Genomic DNA, 21,834 nt, shown 5'->3' on the forward strand with positions numbered 1-21,834 from the left:
TATGGTCTTCCCGTCTTTCTCTCTTTGTCAATTTGTTAGGCTTTAAGGGATAGGTCTGTTGACCTTGTGCCACACAAATACCATAGCTAAATAAACATAAGCCTTGAAAATAACATTTGACCTGGCTTTCAGGTAGTAAAGCATGCTCAAATGCTGTTGAGAGGTAATGGTGGTGATAAGTGTAGAGGTGGTAAGAGAATTGGTAATGGTGGTAGTGGTTTAATGGTGGTCACAACGGTGGTGTTACTAATGTGGTAGATATGCCGGTGGTAGTAATTCATTGCACTCCAGTCCAGCCCTGACAAGAACATATAAAAAGGCACTTGAGCAAAAAAAAAAGGCAGTGCTTTCTGAATTAAACGCACGTAAGAGATTTAGCAGTTAACGTGTGTTGATTTAGTGTATTTTTCAAATGTAAAATAGTCCCTGATGCATTCCAATGCAAGCAATCCTTAGGCAGCGTAAAGGCACCACACAATGTATATTTTAAAGAATTTGTACAACTATGTCATGAGCTGTCAAGTCAGAAATAAAAAAGTGTTTATATAAGGGCTTTCAGTGCACACAGATTTTTACAGCATAGCTCCACAATATACCTGATATTGTGCTACATGCCATAAAAACACTCTACCAGAATGTACGGCGCCGTTCATGTCATCAGGTATAAATAACATAACACTATTTGGAGATACTAACCCTGAGATGAAAGAGGTGCTGAAAATGTGCCACAACTAAATGTTCTAGCGAGTACAGCAAGTTGTGAAAGATGTTTAATGAGTTATCTCTTCTCACAATTTGCTCCCCAAAATGTCACTCACCTCCAAAAGGAACCGAAGAAAATTTTGCAATATGTTTATGGTCTTCAGTTTCCAAATTCCATACAAGGATCTCAGTAGTATTTGTGTTTGGCAATGGAGAAAATGCAATCACGTGGGATCCTTGTCGATTTACTGAGAAGGTTGAAATGAAGTCCCCTCCACAACCTTTCACTGAGCGGATATATTCGAAGGTCCTGACGCTGAAGAGCTCTATGTGTAAAACATCCTGGGTCTTCATGCAGGGGTACCTACATTAAAATGCAGCAACCAGTAGTTTAACATAATTCACAGACCAAAAGGCATTTGGGGGAATCATTCAAATGGAATGAAATTGGCACACATAACAACTGCATAGAGATAAAGAACTGGCAATTAAAAGCAAAAGAAAAACATGTGCAAGGGCTATTCTGTTTATTTTTTCCAACAAAAGAGCTGAAGTGTCCTTAGTAAGACCATGGGTCTTAATTCCTAACACTCTAAACTCAAGTTAATTTAAAAACCGTCATTAGGAAAATGTATCCTTTAAAGCTAATAAAGCTCGCAGAATAGACAGCCAGGTTTTTTTTTTCTTCAGAAAATGCAGGACATTCAATAAATAAAACCACAAAAAGTATAGAGAAATACTATAGTGAAATAGAAGACAAACATTATGAATTAACAATTATTTTAGGTACATTATAAAATGGTTATCCTCATTTCCCAACCTGCTACATATTCATCTAAATGCTTCAGAGTAAAATGTGTTGGATAATGTATTAGGTCAATAAGGTATAGGATGCAGACAAGATGGAAAAATGCCTGAATATGACCAACTGGGGAATTGCTGCGTCCGGAGATGAAAAGTATCGGGAAATATATGTGAAATGACATTTATTGTCATGCTGGATCAATAAGTAGCATAAGTAGGGACGCAGTTGAGGCTTCCTTTCTGTGGACTCGGGTATGTTTGCATGCAATATATGGAAAAATTCAGATAAAAGGCCTTCCGAGGCTTGCTAATAGTGAAAGGTAACTAAATATTCTGACTAACTGCTTCCAGAGGCCTATTTCTAAGGTAGCAGATGTGTTTCACAGATGGACGTATGGTCCGATTTAAGAGTTGGCAGACGGAGTAATCTCCATTGGCATGGCGGAGGACTTAACACCTGCCAAGTCCAGACGACACTGCCTGCCAAATTTAGAAATGACAGCCAAACTGACGGTCATGTCTAAAGTATTGGCAGGGACTGCCATAACGACCGTTCCTGTCAATGCTGTTTACAGTTCAACTGTTCAACAGTGTTGCATTCAGGGTACTGCCCCGCACTTCTTCATTAGAAGATTATCGATGGAAAGGCCTTGTTCCAGCCAGCAGAGTTCATATGGAAATGATTTGAAATGTATTGCACACATAGGAAACACTGCTAAATTATCTTGTGAAATTCCAGACACATTCTGTGATCACTGCCAAACCCTCGCATCTTGAATGTTGAGATGAGTGTTGTTCATGTTCTCAAAGACACATATAAGGAATTTATCTTTTCTTTTGGACCTGATGATGAGCAGAAAAGTTGTAGGGAATTACCTCAAAGAAACAAAGACAAGAGGGCAAGAAAAGAGTGGAGAAGGTAGGTGTCTTGGATAGAAAGACACCTATACTTATTGTGCCTAGATACATACAAACACAAACGCGCAGGTGTAAAAACACACACAGATACACACTCATCACCTACCACACATCTGAAACTAAGCTCTTCTAAGGAAACTAAACTACAATGCTGTACAACTAGGGGGCTTATTTACAAGCCCCGTATGCCATCAGAACGTCACTTTTTTGACACTACTGTGGCGCACAGTGCAGACCCATATCTACAAGGACACCCTCCATGGCTTTACATTGCCTTGCAGCTATGGTGTAAGGCAACGCAGGGCAAGTTGCCGCATTGCCTCACACTGCGTCATGGGCATTGCTGTGGGTGTTCCCACTCAGTAACCATGGTTTCTGACACTGCCCAGTTTTATAACATAGCGTAAATCTTGGGCAGCACCAAAAACATACGCTTCCCCAGAGCAGGTGTAACGAGGAGCACACACTGAACGAGGAAAACACCATTTGTGACTGTTTTTGTGCAGGAAGGTCTCTCTTCCTGCACAAAAACAATCATGCCAACAACACAGACACCTATGTGCCATGATGCAAGGGTGCCTGCATTGGTGCTGTAATACAATTTGTGAGATATGGTGCATTCCTGCCCTTTCTAATTGGAGTACAGCAGTGCAACAAAATGACTTGCAGCGCTGCCGAACACCAGTTCTTTGAAGATAAGGCCCTAGATTTCTAGTGCCACCATCTTACTTAACTGTAAGGTACATCAGCCATTCAATCCATAAGATTGGAATACCCATTACTTGCCACACCACTTGGATCAAAGTTACAGGACAAAACCTAATAATAAAGAAGAAGACAGATGACATTGTCAATAGGGCAATTCATGCCAAGCAGAAATCCGAGTATTACTTCATTTATATGTTTTACCTGCTGATCACAATGAAATACTCTTTAGTTACAGCTACTCCTTGGACAGACGCTACTGGATCTTGTGTAGTTAATTTGGCAGTGACGACTCCTTTTCTGGCGTTGAAGACCATAGCCTCCCTGCCACTTCTGCCAAAGAGAAACATATTCCTTGAGAAGTTGTTTAGAAAGCACACATTCAGTGGTTTGGTTTTTACTAATGCTATGTCCGGAAAAAAACTAGACCATGCAAACCTAAACAGAAACAGTATTTCTTCTAACAGGATGAACACTTATGACTGTACACCAAGCAGAAATAGCTGTGGGATCAATGAAGAACGGTTCTTAAAACCGCTTATCACGTGTGCCTGATAGAAAAGGGTAATTGAATGATAAAATAGTAAGCCCAGCTTTTTAGAATTGAAATAGTGAGGGAAGACTGTATCTGCCCCTTCGAATTTACTATCATCACTACAAGCATGCACATACATTATTATTATAAGATGTAGTTAGATCAATAGCATTTCATTATAAGATGCCAGTGTCAAAAGCATTTTAGACTGGAATCGGAAATGTATTGGCAAAATCTCATACCGTACTCCTGCTGTAAGCTTTGCTCAGGTGAGGAGGTTGCAGCTTTTTTAATTGGCAAACATTTTCATTGGTACCTAATATAAGCATGAGTAACTTAACTTATTCACTGCATAAATATCCGGAGGAAAATGTTGGTATTGCAATTCAAATCTGTAGGAGGCTGGCCTGGTTGGTAGTGGGTACCTATGGCACTTACACCTTATACCACGTCTGATTATCCCTTATTAGTGAAATGTAGGCAGTGTCTAGAAACCAGGTTCTCTAGAGGTAACTGTAGCAGAGCAGCCAAGGCTTATCTAGGAGACATGCAAAGCTCATGCAATACCAATGTAGGCACACAGTACTCACACACACGAAAAAAAACACTCAGTGTTACAAAAATAAAGGTACTTTATTTTGGTGACACAATTACCAAAAATACCATAGAGACAATACTCCATTGGGAGGTAAGTAATACACAAATTATATACACTAGTATGCAGAAATAGGCATAAAAACAGAGAACAGTGCAATTAGTGAAAATCACAATAGTTAGGAATGGGCCTAGGGGGAACACAAACCTTATACTAAAAAAGTGGAATGTGAATGTCGGTTTCCCACCTAGGCAAGTGTAGTGTGTAGAGGGGAGCTGGGAGTTCTAGAAAATTTCAAAGGTCAGTACTAGAACCCACCCCAGTGCCCAGGAAAGCAGGAGTAAAACACTAACTTTCCCAGAAAACACATGTAGAAATGAGAAAGAAGATTATGCAAAAGCCAGAAGAGATTGCAAGACACCAACATTGGATTCTGGACCTGAGGAAGAAGGGGACCAAGTCCAAGAAGTACAGAAGAGTCCAGGGAGAACAGGAGTCCCTGCTAACCCGGATGAAGGTACAAAAGAAGAACCACCGGTGAAGAAGAACAGTCAGTACTGCACCCAAGAAGACGGAGTCTGGTTCCTGGTTAGTGCAGATGATGTCCTGTGCCAGATGGAGGATTGCAGTCTGGTTTGCATCGCTGGAGTCCGCCAACTGTCCTTGGCACATGCAAAGCACGTGGTTAGGAGAAAATGACGCAGCCTGGGACCAGGAGGGACCTGGTAGACTGTACCCAGGAGGGGGAGTCAAAGACGGCTCTCAGCAACTCAAAGAGCCCACAGACGGCCATGCAGCGTGCACAGGAGTCACACAGCACAGGGACGAAGGAGGTGCAGGAAGAGGCCCACGCAGCACTATGACAAAGGCTCCTACGCCGCTGGAGAGCCACTCAGGAAGTTGTACGTCGCAAGATAGAGTGCTTGGGGCCGGAGCTGCAAGATGCATAAAGAACTTTGTGGAAGGATGCCAATAAGCCTTGGCAACCGGAAAACATGCTGTGCAAAGGGGGTACTGTCTTTCATGGGAAGGCAAGTTCTGACCTCCCCCAAAGTTGGACCGTAGGACGTCCTGACTGTCGGAACCACTTTAGTCCACCACCCGTGATGCAGGATCCATACAGCTCAGCAGGAGAGGGGATCCACGCAGCTGGTCATCGTGGCAGTAGGTGCCTGCTGAAGCAGGGGAGTGACTCCTTCACCCCAAGGGAGATTCTGTTGCTCTTCTGGTGCAGGCTGAAAACAGGCTGTCCTCGGAGGATGCACGACTGGGGAACAGGTGCAGTTGCTAGCAGGAGCTGAAGATACAATGTTGCAGAAGGTGTCTTGCTTCTTTGTTGCAGTTTGTAGAGTTCCTTGAGAATCCAAATGCAGTTTCTTCGGTGCGAAGTTGAAGTGGAGAATGCAGAGGATTCCGGCTGGAGTCTTGCAATCCGAATCTGAAGAACCACCCAAAGGAGAGACCCTAAATAGCCCTGAAAGGGGGAATGGTCAGCTGAGCAGACAGGCACCTATCAGGGGAGGGCTCTGACGTAACCTGCTGGCACTGGCCACTCACATGCGCCCAGAGTTCCCTGCCAACTTGGAATCCAGGATGGCAAAACCCCAGAACCCCCTGGAGGAGCTCTGAGCACAACCCCTGGGGTGGTGATGGACAGGGGAGTGGTCACTCCCATTTTCTTTGTCCAGTTTCACACCAGAGCAGGGACTCTCTGAACCAGTGTAGACTGGTTTATGCAAGAGGGCACCATCTGTGCCCTTCAAAGCATTTCCAGAGGCTTGTGGAGGCTACCCCTCCAAAAGCCTGTAACACCTATTTCCAAAGGGAGAGGGTATAACACCTCTCTCCCAAAGGGAATCCTTTGTTCTGCCTTTTTGGGCTTGAGCTTGCTCAAGCAACAGGAGGGCAGAAACCTGTCTGAGCGGTGGCAGCAGCTGGGGCTGCCTGGAAAACGTCAGAAGGCTGGAATGGCAATACTGGGGGTCCTCTTAGAAGCCCCGAGAGTGCATGAAATCATACAACCAATACTTGCAAAAGCATTGGGGTATGGTTCCAACATGTTTGATACCAAACATGTTCAGAGTTACCACTATGTAGCTGGACATAGGTAGTGACCTACTTCCAGTACACGTGTAAAATGGCGTCCCCGCACTCACAAAGTCCGGGAAAATGGTCCTGGAGGTCATGGGGGCACCTCTGCTAGTGCAGGGGTGCCCTCACACATGGGTACTTTGCACCCTGCCCTCAGGGCTGGAGGGCCTGCTATAGGGGTGACTTATAAGTGACCTGGTGCAGTGAAAATGGCAGTGAAAGGGTGCATGCACCTTTTCCAGCAGGCTGCAATGGCAGTCCTGCAGAAGCCTTTGCATGCGCTCCCTATGGGAGGCAAAATATATGCTGCAGCCCTTACGGATCCCCTGGAACCCAAATGCCCTTGGTACCTAGGTACCATATACTAGGGACTTATAAGGGGGCACCAATATGCCAATTGTGGGTGAAATACTGAGTTACCAGTAAGCAACAATCATAATTTAAGGGAGAGAGCAAACTACAGGGGTCCTGATTAGCAGGATCCCAGTAATCACAGTCATACACACTGACAAACAGGCCAAGAGTGGGGGTAACCAAGCTAGAAAGAGGCTACTTTCCTACAAAAACATTCTTATTCTGCATCCCTGCTCATGTGTAACTTTCTGGTTACCTACATTATTCCTGAGTCCATCTTACTAGATATCATGTACACCCATGCTTTTCTGCTTTAAAACATACAGCCCAGACCAAGAGGAAGTAGTGGCTGTCCGCAAAACTAGCAAAATATGCTGATCAGTAAAAAACAGAAAAATAAACAATCTGAAACCTCAAGAGTCCTACCTGTTAACCTGAAAAATCTAATTATCTCAAACTACTTCCCTGACAAAGCAAATTTATTTATGGACAAATAGAATAGTATATTCCATTTATTCCTCTTGTCTGCCACCATAGAACATAAAATAGTGGACAAACTTCCTTTCAATTCCTTTTGAAGATATAGACAAATTTATGGGCTTTATGAAACCTACATACTACTACAACTACCCTTCTCCAGCCACCTCATAAAATGATTGCTAAATCTCTAACGATATCGTGCAAAATCATAAAATGCTATTGGAGAGGCATGTGGCACTCCACAACTTTAGTATATGACAAGTCACTCACTATTAAAGACAGAAAGCATGGATACTGAAGCACAGTACTGATCACCAACCCCTTCCCTCGTAGGCATAACAACAGAAAAATGTATTGGCATTCAACACAAGAGCAAATTCTAGGAATATCTTCAAGCCTCATGGCAATCAGCCTTCAGACTAGTGAACTATGGCCAGTATTTATGAAAAATGAGGCAAAACTGAGCTAACACAGTTTTACGTCATTTTTCTTAACGCCGGCTATCACCATTCCTTAGAGCCATCTTTGCGCCATATTTGTTATATGACGCAAGATGGCGGTAAGGAATGGCTAGCATCTAAAATAAACGCTAGCCGGTCAGGGACGGCGTTAGGGAAAATGGAGCTAGTGGTTCTGAAATGACGTTAGGCAGGTTAGCGGCAAAAAATATGCCACTAACCAGCCTAGTGTCATTTTTTTATGCCCAAGCAGCCAAAAAATGACTCTTGCCTAAGTGTAGATAGAAGTCATTACCACCACCCCAGTGCCCACCACAGGGGCTAGTGTCCCCTGGGCAAGCCCAACTTACCCATTGCCAGGCAGGGGACCCCATGTAAGAGGCTCCCAATGGTACTTAAATAAATTAAAATTCATACTTATCTGAACTTACCTGGGATGGGGTCCCCCTCATGTAGGGTCCCTGAGGAGTGGGTGGTGGTGCTCCTGGGGATTGGGGTGGGCAGTTTAGTGCCCATTCAATGGTGTTCCACCATGGAAATGGGCCTACCTGCACCCTAACGCCTGGTCTGACCCAGGAGTTAAATAATGGTGCTAAGCGGGCATAACATTTTTTTAGTCCGCCTCCTCCTTGCTAGTCGTTTCTGAGCCCGGAGATAAATATGGCACTAGGGTGTTACCGTCGTGTTTAGGACGGGAACACTTATCTTGCATCTCATTGACTCAGGGTTGTTTTGCGCATCCTAAACATGACGCGAACTCCATTATTTTGGAGCTAGTTGGGTCTAGCATCAAAATATAAATGTGGAGTTAGGTTAGCGACATTTTAGCCTCAAAATTAATGGTGCTAAAGCGACGCTAACCATCCATAAATATGGGCCTATGTTGCTACTTTAAACATTTTCAACAATGCTCTCTGCATTGATACCAAACTGCTCTCTCTCAAATGGCAGAAAGAAGTTAGCGCCCTCTGGCGCTTGGCGTGTTGCCGTTTGCGCAGATTTTACAGTGTGGGTGAAACTCCAGGCACTAAAAATGAAAATACCCCGTAATTGATGGCAATGAGTTTGCTTGAGCATTACAGATTGAGGCATTAACTGCAAAAGGTAAGCAAATGGCTACAAACTTATGGGTTGGCCACTGTTCTTCCATGTTTATGCTGGGTAGGCCCACCTACAATCCATAACAAACCCGGCTCCAATCCTACAATCTGAGACTGCAGATATTCCAATGTATGGTAGAATTTTACCATTCACAATTACATTTTGCACATGTAAAGCACTACAAATCCACATTCTGTGAAAATGGACTGCAATATTACATGAGCAAAGTGGATCTTTTCAACACAACTTCCAGTTAGGAGTACAAAATGATTTATGAATCCTGATCATAGAGTGTTGTTATAATGGAATAAATTTGCATTATCCCAATTATCACACATTGAATTTAGGGTGATGGTTAAATACCATATTGCAAATACACTTGAGCCGAATGACAGCATGCAAAAGCATGAGATGTTACCAAATGTAATACCACATTTTAAATATAGTAGTTTTGCATGACAAGGTGTAATAGCATGCCAGGTTCCAACAGATACAATGCTGGTGGTAACTGTTCACATGCAGCTGGGAAAACATGTGGTGACATTATGACTGTTATTCCTCACAAACAACAGCTTCAGGGGTAGTATCACACATCCAGTGTGCTGATGTAATTACTGGATTGGGGTATTACCCTTAGATTTACAAGGCTTCTCAAAACGAGCGACAAACTATTTTTTCTCAAATCTACTACGTACACCACTACCTTATTTAATATTGTTTTTCTTACCTTTCTAAGTAATTTAAAACCTTAAAGAACAACAAATTGTAATTAATTATTGGTCTATAATTGATAATACATATTAGTGTCCTGGATAATTTTAGTAAACTGTCTTAAGTATCTTTTGAAAAGAAGCAGGAACAAAGTAGTGAACCTTCCAAGCTTGATGCTTTTTTGTGCAATTCAATTACGCAAGGACTGCAACCAAGGTCCAACATTAAAACGAGGCAAATAGCTGTTACCAAGATGAGTCACAGAGTTTCCAGCAAGTGCCCCTCCTGATTTAGGACTTCATGAAGAGTGTGGCCACAACCCAACTTTACCCCACTTAGGGTTCAGTCAGCAGAAAGAGAATAACCAACATGTCTGGACTGGGAAAGTAAGTGATCAAGCATAACTGGAGACCCAATCAGCTTCAAGCTGGTTTGGGGGGCTCAAATAATACATTTTATGGCACCAATGTTTTTAAACATGGGCTAAAATGCTATATATAGAGAGAGTGAGTCTTAAAGAGAACTAATTATATATTCTAATAGGTAAGAGGTTGCAATGTCCGCAGAGTACACCTTTTTCCATAATAACAAAGCACACTTGTGTCTTTGAGAAAATAGCTATTCGCAATAATTGTAATTGTATTTTTATAGCACTTACTACCCCTGATGAGGCATTAAAGCGCTTTTCAGCGAGTAGCATGCTACTTCGGAACCCAAAAGACCAGCGGTGGACCAGCACAGGGAAACACAAGCACAGTACCAGTACTAGCACAGGGAGGCATGAGCCAATCCAAGCAGACTACTTATGCTTCTGCCAGCCGGACCAAACAGAAAAATGGAGTGACAGCGGAGGAAAGAATCCAGAAGCGTCAACTAGGAGACCACAGTAGCAAAACAGACAGAGGCAGAGAAAAGCCCCAGAGAGAGCAATTTCTTCTCCTTTTCTTTTCTTTTCCTTTCTCCTGTACTGTAGGACCAAAGTAACAAATAACCAGCTACATGTACACATAACAAGGGAACAAATGTGCAAGGAATACAACACATTGAGATTCAAAGTTGTATCGCACAAACACAGACCCTCAAGAGCACACACACATATATATATAAATTGTATATTTTTGGGGTGACCCACATACCCTCATTTTTTTATTACTCTTAGCACCCAATACCCTTACCCACCCCTAAACCCTAAAATCACCCTTACTACCCAAGACCCTTACCTACCTCTAACCCCTAAGGCCCCTTACCACCCAATACCCACCCCAAATCCCCAAAACACCCTTACCACCCAATTCCTTTATCCACCCCTAAACCCTATCCTTAGAACCCAAAACCCCTACCCACCTCTACACCCTAGAAACCACTTACCACCCAATACCCATCTCAAATCCTAAAAACACCCTTACCACCCAATTCCGTTACTCACCCATAAACCTTAAAAATACCCTTCCCACTCAATACGCTTACCCACCCCATAACCATAAAAGGACCCTTACCACCCAATACCTTTAAACACTCCTAACCCTAAAATTATTCTTACCACCCAATATCCTTACTCACCGTTAAACCCTAAAAATACCCATCACCCAATACCCTTGTCTACCCCTAAGCCCTACAAATACCCATAACACCCAATACTCTTACCCACCCCTAAACCCTAAAAATACTCTTATCACCAAATACCTCTACCCACCTTTAAACCCTAAAATCACCTTTAACATCTTTACCTACTCCTAAACCCCAACAATAACCTTACCACGCAATACCCCTTCCTCCCCTAAGCTCTGCAATATTCTATACCCCTACATATCTCTAAGCCCCACCCAACCTTAAAACTAAACCTTTAAATGTGTGTGTACATAGATATATTTTACCTACTGCCAGTCACCAGTAGGTAGCAATAGTTAGGGCCTAGTTTCCATAGGAAGAGTGGTTTTTTTGCCAATACCTTTAGAGCCAGTTGACAAATCTTCACAAAATGTTCAAAACTTATACTTTGGCCAGTTCAGCTGCTGTTTTGAAAATTTCAAGATGATCTCTCATGTGGTGGCCGAGAAAAAGGGGGGTCCCAAAAATCTTTCAATATGGTCTTTAGACACACCTACAGCCCAAATCGCTGAACGGATTTACACCAAATTTGGCAGGAAGGTATATCTTGTTGCACAGATTGTGCTTTTTGTAATTTGGTGTAAATCCGTGCAGCAGTTTTCAAGATATTCAGGGGCAAAAAAATATAGATATCTAGAGATGTGAGGTATAGTTACTTGAAATAACTAAACATCACTGCTGAATTTCTCCGGTTTTGTGCGAGTAACTTAAATTCAGAACCTAACTATGATGTCCATTTAACATTTGTTTTTTTGAGTAAACTTCAAAGTTTTTTTTAATTCTATATCCTAACAATAAGCATTGTTTTTTAAGTGAATTCTCTTCCTCTCTCTCTCTCTCTCTCTATATATATATATATATATATATATATATATATATATATATATATACACACACACTATCTAGTGGCGGTCGTCACTAGGTTGTTATAGTTAGGACTTAGTTTCTATCGAAAAAGCATTTTTTGTTTTGCTAATATCTTTGGTGCTGCTTGATGAATCTTCACGAAATTTTCCAAAAATCTTTCACACTCACATCAGCTGCTGTCTGGAATGTTTTAGGGTGATCTGGCAAGCGGGGGCAGGGAAAAAACAGGGGGTCCTAAAATACATTTTCCCCATTCATTTTTCCATAGGGATTTCAAACAGCGATAGCGCCAAAACCACTGGACGGAATTCCACCAAATGTTGCAGAAAGGTAGCTCATGGTCCATAAATTCATTCAGTAGTTTTAAAGAAATGAAAGGAAATCCAAATTTGTATATATAGGGATGCAGATCTGTTGCAGCTCCTGCGTGGAGTGTCGCAGCTCCGCATGACTGAAGGGAGTACTGTGATTGGCTGGCCGCAATTTGTGGAGAAAGTTGCAGCTGCCATTTAATGAACCAGTGCACGGCCCAGGGGGGTGGAAATAGGGGTTGTAAATAATAAAGTGGTTCTGGAAGGAGTTACTCTTACCCCATTAGGTTCACCAATGAGTGTCTGAGGGACCCCTTATGAGTTTGAAATGGTTCAAAACTCTTATTTCCCATGATTGTGGAATCACGTTTCTGTCTCGCCCCCCTGAGCAGCCCCCCATGTAAGGTTGTGACAAACTCACGAACCTTGGCGCAAAAACAAAAAAGCAATACACAAACACTCATGCATTTACTGACAGACCCACTGAAACACTTACACACCCACTCACAGACCCAGACAGACACTTGAACACCCACTCATAGATCCACTCAGTCACTCATACACCCACTCACAGACCCACTGACACCCTCATGCATCCACTCACAGTCCCACTCAGATACTCATTCACGCACCCACTAACACTCTCACCCACCCACTCACAGAACCACAAAGAGCCACGTGCACCCACTCACACCCTCATGCAGCCACTCATAGACCCACTCAGACCCTGACCCACCCAGTCACAGACCCACTCAGACCCCCATGTATGTACTCACAGACCCACTCACACTCTCATGCACCCACTCATATCCCACTCATGCACCCAGTCACAGACCCACTTAGACCCACATGGACTCACTCACACCCTCATGCACCCACTCACAGACCCATCATACCTTATGCACCCAGTAACAGACCCACTCAGTCTCACATGCACCCAGTCACAGGGCCACTCAGACCCCTATATGTACTCACAGATCCACTCACACCTTCATGCACCCACTCACACCCTCATGCATCCACTCACAGACCCTCATTCACCCAGTGACAGAGCCACTGAGACCCCCATGTACATACTTACTGACACCCACATGCACCCACTCACAGACCCCCTCACACCTTCATGCACCTAGTCACAGACCCACCAGACCTCCATTTAAGCACTCACAGACCCCCTCACACTCTCATGCAGCCACTAACAGACCCACTCAGACCCTCATGCACCCACTCACAGACCCAATGATACACCCACACACCCACATACCCACTCAGTCCCTCATGAACCCACCCACAGGCCTCACACTCTCATACATTCACACACAGACCTACTAAGACCCTCATGCATGCAGTTTCAGACCCACTCAGACCCTTATGAACACACTCACAGACTCACTCATACCGTCATGCACCCACTCACAGACCCACTCAGACCCTAATGCACCCACTCACTGTGCCACTTACACCCTCACTCCCTCACTGACATACCCACTCAAACCCTACATATGCACTCAGAGAACCTCTCATACCCTCATGCATCAGCTCACAGACCCACTCAGATTGTCAAGAACGCAGTCATACACCCACTCAGACCCTTACATATGCACTTACAGACTCACTCGCACCCTCATTCACTCACTTACAGACCCACTCAGACCCTCATGCACCCACTGACAGGCCTCCTCAGATCCTCATGCACCTACTCACAGACGCAGTCAGGCCCTGTTGCAATCACTCAGAGTTCTACTGAGACCCTCATGATTCCACTCACAGACCAAGTCTGAATATCAATTATCCTCTCAGAGACACAGTGAGAGTCTCTCTCATCCACTCAGAAAAGCGCTCAGAATGTCACACGCCCATTTTAAGACCCACTCAAACACTCATGAGACCCTATTAGACGTCCAATGAGGCATTTAGAAATGTGCTGCAACATAGAGAGAGTGAAAGAAATGCATATGAAGAATATGTTGCTGTTGCACATTGTATGTGAACTTTTGGTTTGCGACTCTGCGATGGAGTCGAACTTCGAATTAAAAAAAGAACTGAGAATTTCTTTGAAATGTAAACACTGTTTGTGATGTAGGGGGGCTCGAAAAAGAGCCCTTGTGCTTATAGTGTGTATCTTTACTACAGATAAGAGCGGATGCAGAGTGTCAAGTTGCTGAGAAAAGCTTTGTTGCCTTCATCTGTAAAGTGCAGACCATCTCTTCTATATATGCCATCTCTTGTATATATGCCATCCATGTGAAACTGCAGGTTGTTATTGTGCATAAAGCTCATGTTCTGATCTCTGAGCGGAGGAATGCTGAAACTTTTTTATTAACATCAAATGTGGATTTGTCAATCTGTGGACAGAAGTGATTTGACCACTTCCATTTTGGCCTCTGGCATATGTTAGAGAACACAAAGGTAGTGTGAGTGAAAAGGTGTATTAATTGAACAAAGTTATCCTTCCTTAGGATTCCCAATCCTACCCTAGACAGTGTGCCCAGGTCATTACCACCACAATGCACAATCATGAGGTGAGGTGGCTGGTAATTTCTAGTGCTTTCAACTAATGGAAGCAATTGCTGCCACTTTAATCCTCTCTGGCGAACCCAAGTAATTCCCACATAAGGCAAACCCAGGTCCGTGTCAATGCCACTCTTTCTAGCATACTCACTAGCCAAAAAACATAGCTGTGACCTACAATCCACACTTTGAACATTTTGAATTGAAGGAGTTATTGCACAAAGGAAGATATAGACAAATTTATGGGCTTTATGAAACCGACATACTACTTCAACTACCCTTTTCCAGCCACCTCATAAAATGATTGCTAAATCTCTAACGATATCGTGCAAAATCATAAAATGCTATTGGAGAGGCATGTGGCACTCCACAACTTTAGTATATGACAAGTCACTCACTATTAAAGACAGAAAGCATGGATACTGAAGCACAGTACTGATCACCAACCCCTTCCCTTGTAGGCATATCAACAGAAAAATGTATTGGCGTTCAACACAAGAGCAAATCCTGGGAATATCTTCAAGCCTCATGGCAATCAGCCTTCAGACTAGTGAACTATGGCCCATATTTATGAAAAATGAGGCAAAACTGAGCTAACACAATTTTACGTCATTTTTCTTAATGCCGGCTATCACCATTCCTTAGAGCCATCTTAGCGCCATATTTGTTATATGACGCAAGATGGCGGTAAGGAATGGCTAGCATCTAAAATAAACGCTGGCCGGTCAGGGACGGCGTTAGGGAAAATGGCGCTAGTGGGTGTGAAATGACGTTAGGCAGGTTAGCGGCAAAAAATATGCCACTAACCAGCCTAGTGTCATTTTTTTATTCCCAAGCAGCCAAAAAATGACTCTTGCCTAAGTATAGATAGAAGTCATTACCACCACCCCAGTGCCCACCACAGGGGCTAGTGTCCCCTGGGCAAGCCCAACTTACCCATTGCCAGGCAGGGGACCCCATGTAAGAGGCTCCCAATGGTACTTAAATAAATTAAAATTCATACTTATCTGAACTTACCTGGGATGGGGTCCCCCTCATGTAGGGTCCCTGAGGAGTGGGTGGTGGTGTTCCTGGGGATTGGGGTGGGCAGCTTAGTGCCCATTCCATGGTGTTCCACCATGGAAATGGGCCTACCTGCACCCTAACGCCTGGTCTGACCCAGGAGTTAAATAATGGTGCTAAGCGGGCATAACAAAACTTTTTTGGTCCGCCTCCTCCTTGCTCGTCATTTCTGAGCCCGGAGATAAATATGGCACTAGGGTGTTACCGTCGTGTTTAGGACAGGAACACTTATCTTGCATCTCATTGACTCAGGTTTGTTTTGTGCATCCTAAACATGACGTGAACTCCATTATTTTGGCGCTAGTCGGGTCTAGCATCAAAATATAAATGTGGAGTTAGGTTAGCGCCATTTTAGCGTCAAAATTAATGGTGCTAAAGCGACGCTAACCATCCATAAATATGGGCCTATGTTGCTACTTTAAACATTTTCAACAATGCTCTCTGCATTGATACCAAACTGCTCTCTCTCAAATGGCAGAAAGAAGTTAGCGCCCTCTGGCGCTTGGCGGGTTGGCGTTCGCGCTGATTTTACAGTGTGGGTGAAACTCCAGGCACTGAAAATCAACACAAAGTGCAACTTACCCAAACTCCACTGCTCGTGGAACATCATGTAGCGCAGCAAAGTTTTTTCCGCAAAGTCCGCCCAGGCCTGAAATACCCCGTAATTGATGGCAATGAGTTTGCTTGAGCATTATAGATTGAGGCATTAACTGCAAAAGGTAAGTAAATGGCTACAAACTTATGGGTTGGCCACTGTTCTTCTATGTTTATGCTGGGTAGGCCCACCTACAATCCATAACAAACCCGGCTCCAATCCTACAATCTGAGACTGCAGATATTCCAATGTATGGTAGAATTTTACCATTCACAATTACATTTTGCACATGTAAAGCACTACAAATCCACATTCTGTGAAAATGGACTGCAATATTACATGAGCAAAGTGGATCTTTTCAACAAAACTTCCAGTTAGGAGTACAAAATGATTTATGAATCCTGATCATAGAGTGTTGTAATAATGGAATAAATTTGCATTATCCCAATTATCACACATAGAATTTAGGGTGATGGTAAAATACCATATTGCGAATACAGTTGAGCCGAATGACAGCATGCAAAAGCATGAGATGTTACCAAATGTAATACCACATTTTAAATATAGTAGTGTTGCATGACAAGGTGTAATAGCATGCCAGGTTACAACAGGTACAATGCTGGTGGTAACTGTTCACATGCAGCTGGGAAAACATGTGGTGACATTATGACTGTTATTCCTCACAAACTACAGCTTCAGGGGTAGTATCACACATCCAGTGTGCTGATGTAATTACTGGATTGGGGTATTACCCTTAGATTTACAAGGCTTCTCAAAACGAGCGACAAACAATTTTTTCTCAAATCTACTATGTACACCACTACCTTATTTAATATTGTTTTTCTTATCTTTCTAAGTAATTTAAAACCTTAAAGAACAACAAATTGTAATTAATTATTGGTCTATAATTGATAATACATATTAGTGTCCTGGATAATTTTAGTAAACTGTCTTAAGTATCTTTTGAAAAGAAGCAGGAACAAAGTAGTGAACCTTCCAAGCTTGATGCTTTTTTGTGCAATTCAATTACGCAAGGACTGAAACCATGGTCCAACATTAAAACGAGGCAAATAGCGGTTACCCAGATGAGTCACAGAGTTTCCAGCAAGTTCCCCTCCTGATTTAGGACTTCATGAAGAGTGTGGCCACAACCCAACTTTACCCCACTTAGGGTTCAGTCAGCAGAAAGAGAATAACAAACATGTCTGGACTGGGAAAGTAAGTGATCAAGCATAACTGGAGACCCGATCAGCTTCAAGCTGGTTTGGGGGCCTCAAATAATACATTTTATGGCACCAATGTTTTTAAACATGGGCTAAAATGCTATATATAGAGAGAGTGAGTCTTAAAGAGAACTAATTATATATTCTAATAGGTAAGAGGTTGCAATGTCCCCAGAGTACACCTTTTTCCATAATAACAAAGCACACTTGTGCCTGTGAGAAAATAGCTATTCGCAATAATTGTAATTGTATTTTTATAGCACTTACTACCCCTGATGAGGCATTAAAGCGCTTTTCAGCGAGTAGCATGCTACTTCGGAACCCAAAAGACCAGTGGTGGACCAGCACAGGGAAACACAAGCACAGTACCAGTACTAGCACAGGGAGGCATGAGCCAATCCAAGCAGACTACTTGTGCTTCTGCCAGCCGGACCAAACAGAACAATGGAGTGACAGCGGAGGAAAGAATCCAGAAGCGTCAACTGGGAGACCACAGTAGCAAAACAGACAGAGGCAGAGAAAAGCCCCAGAGAGAGCAATTTCTTCTCCTTTTCTTTTCTTTTCCTTTCTTCTGTACAGTAGGACCAAAGTAACAAATAACCAGCTACATGACCACATAACAAGGGAACAAATGTGCAAGGAATACAACACATTGAGATTCAAAGTTGTATCGCACAAACACAGACCCTCAAGAGCACACACACATATATATAAATTGTATATTTTTGGGGTGACCCACATACCCTCATTTTTTTATTACTCTTAGCACCCAATACCCTTACCCACCCCTAAACCCTAAAATCACCCTTACTACCCAAGACCCTTACCTACCTCTAACCCCTAAGGCCCCTTACCACCCAATACCCACCCCAAATCCCCAAAACACCGTTACCACCCAATTCCTTTATCCACCCCTAAACCCTATCCTTAGAACCCAAAACCCGTACCCACCTCTACACCCTAGAAACCCCTTACCACCCACTACCCATCTAAAATCCTAAAAACACCCTTACCACCCAATTCCGTTACCCACCCATAAACCTTAAAAATACCCTTCCCACTCAATACGCTTACCCACCCCATAACCATAAAAGGACCCTTACAACCCAATACCTTTAAACACTCCTAACCCTAAAATTATTCTTACCACCCAATATCCTTACTCACCGTTAAACCCTAAAAATACCCATCACCCAATACCCTTGTCTACCCCTAAGCCCTACAAATACCCATAACACCTAATACCCTTACCCACCCCTAAACCCTAAAAATACTCTTATCACCCAATACCTCTACCCACCTTTAAACCCTAAAATCACCCTTAACATCCTTACCTACTCCTAAACCCCCAAAATAACCTTACCACTCAATACCCCTTCCTCCCCTAAGCTCTGCAATATCCTATACCCCTACATATGTCTAAGCCCCACCCAACCTTAAACCTAAACCTTTAAATGTGTGTGTACATATATATATTTTACCTACTTCCAGTCGCCAGTAGGTAGCAATAGTTAGGGCCTAGTTTCCATAGGAAGAGTGTTTTTTTTGCCAATACCTTTAGAGCCAGTTGACAAATCTTCACAAAATGTTCAAAACGTATACTTTGGCCAGTTCAGCTGCTGTTTTGAAAATTTCAAGATGATCTCTCATGTGGTGGCCGAGAAAAAGGGGGGTCCCAAAAATCTTTCCATATGGTCTTTAGACACGCCTACAGCCCAAATTGCGGAACGGATTTACACCAAATTTGGCAGGAAGGTATATCTTGTTGCACAGATTGTGCTTTTTGCAATTTGGTGTAAATCCGTGCAGCAGTTTTCAAGATATTCAGGGGCAAAAAAGTATAGATATCTAGAGATGTGAGGTATAGTTACTTGAAATAACTAAACATAACTGCTGAATTTCTCTGGTTTTGTGCGAGTAACTTAAATTCAGAACCTAACTATGATGTCAATTTAACATTTGTTTTTTTGAGTAAACTTCAAAGTTTTTTTAAATTCCATATCCTAACAATAAGCATTGTTTTTTAAGTGAATTCTCTTCCTCTCTCTCTCTCTCTCTCTCTCTCTATATATATATACACACACTATCTAGTTGCGGTCGTCACTAGGTTGTTATAGTTAGGACTTAGTTTCTATCGAAAAAGCATTTTTTGTTTTGCTAATATCTTTGGTGCTGCTTGATGAATCTTCACGAAATTTTCCAAAAATCTTTCACACTCACATCAGCTGCTGTCTGGAATGTTTTGGGGTGATCTGGCAAGCGGGGGCAGGGAAAAAACGAGGGGTCCTAAAACACATTTTCCCCATTCATTTTTCCAAAGGGATTTCAAACAGCGATAGCGCCAAAACCACTGGACGGAATTCCACCAAATTTTGCAGAAAGGAAGCTCTTGGTCCATAAATCCATTCAGTAGTTTTAAAGAAATGAAAGGAAATCCAAATTTGTATATATAGGGATGCAGATCTGTTGCAGCTCCTGCATGGAGCGTCGCAGCTCCGCATGACTGAAGGGAGTACTGTGATTGGCTGGCCGCAATTTGTGGAGAAAGTTGCAGCTGCCATCTAATGAACCAGTGCACGGCCCAGGGGGGTGGAAATAGGGGTTGTAAATAATAAAGTGGTTCAGGAAGGAGTTACTCTAACCCCATTAGGTTCACCAATGAGTGTCTGAGGGACCCCTTATGAGTTTGAAATGGTTCAAAACTCTTATTTCCCATGATTGTGGAGACACGTTTCTGTCTCGCCCCCCTGAGCAGCCCCCATGTAAGGTTGTGACAAACTCACGAACCTTGGCGCAAAAACAAAAAAGCAATACACAAACACTCATGCATTTACTGACAGACCCACTGAAACACTTACACACCCACTCACAGACCCAGACAGACACTTGAACACCCACTCATAGATCCACTCAGTCACTCATACACCCACTCACAGACCCACTGACACCCTCATGCATCCACTCACAGTCCCACTCAGATACTCATTCACGCACCCACTAACACTCTCAACCACCCACTCACAGAACCACAAAGAGCCATGTGCACCCACTCACACCCTCATGCAGCCACTCATAGACCCACTCAGACCCTGACCCACCCTGTCACAGACCCACTAAGACCCCCATGTATGTACTCACAGACCCACTCACACTCTCATGCACCCACTCATATCCCACTCATGCACCCAGTCACAGACCCACTTAGACCCACATGGACTCACTCACACCCTCATGCACCCACTCACAGACCCATCATACCCTTACGCACCCACTAACAGACCCACTCAGTCTCACATGCACCCAGTCACAGGCCCACTCAGACCCCTATATGTACGCACAGATCCACTCACACCTTCATGCACCCACTCACACCCTCATGCATCCACTCACAGACCCTCATTCACCCAGTGACAGAGCCACTGAGACCCCCACGTACATACTCACTGACACCCACATGCACCCACTCACAGACCCCCTCACACCCTCATGCACCTAGTCACAGACCCACCCAGACCTCCATTTACGCACTCACAGACCCCCTCACACTCTCATGCAGCCACTAACAGACCCACTCAGACCCTCATGCACACACTCACAGACCCAATGATACACCCACGCACCCACATACCCACTCAGTCCCTCATGAACCCACCCACAGGCCTCACACTCTCATGCATTCACACACAGACCTACTAAGACCCTCATGCATGCAGTTTCAGACCCACTCAGACCCTTATGAACACACTCACAGACTCACTCATACCGTCATGCACCCACTCACAGGCCCACTCAGACCCTAATGCACCCACTCACTGTGCCACTCACACCCTCACTGACATACCCACTCAAACCCATCATATGCACTCAGAGAACCTCTCACACCCTCATGCATCAGCTCACAGACCCACTCAGATTGTCAAGAACGCAGTCATACACCCACTCAGACCCTTACATATGCACTTACAGACTCACTTGCACCCTCGTTCACTCACTTACAGACCCACTCAGACCCTCATGCACCCACTGACAGACCTCCTCAGATCCTCATGCACCTACTCACAGACGCAGTCAGGCCCTGTTGCAATCACTCAGAGTTCTACTGAGACCCTCATGATTCCACTCACAGACCAAGTCTGAATATCAATTATCCTCTCAGAGACACAGTGAGAGTCTCTCTCATCCACTCAGAAAAGCGCTCAGAAT

At 43.6% G+C, this 21,834-nt stretch overlaps 1 protein-coding gene across 2 annotated transcripts in view; it reads right to left on the reverse strand.

Annotated features, from left to right (window-relative positions):
• LOC138245589 (uncharacterized) overlaps positions 1 to 21,834 on the reverse strand; it is a 1,324,589-nt gene that overhangs the window by 910,253 nt on the left and 392,502 nt on the right. For both annotated transcript variants that reach the window (XM_069199313.1, XM_069199321.1), the window contains 2 exons: positions 3,334 to 3,462; positions 819 to 1,066 (listed from right to left, as the gene is read on the reverse strand). In XM_069199313.1, coding sequence (XP_069055414.1) covers positions 819 to 1,066; positions 3,334 to 3,462 — 377 coding nt within the window. The remainder of the gene's footprint in view (positions 1 to 818; positions 1,067 to 3,333; positions 3,463 to 21,834) is intronic.

The sequence above is a fragment of the Pleurodeles waltl genome, chromosome 1_2, assembly GCF_031143425.1.
Source record: "Pleurodeles waltl isolate 20211129_DDA chromosome 1_2, aPleWal1.hap1.20221129, whole genome shotgun sequence".
NCBI lineage: Eukaryota > Metazoa > Chordata > Amphibia > Caudata > Salamandridae > Pleurodeles > Pleurodeles waltl.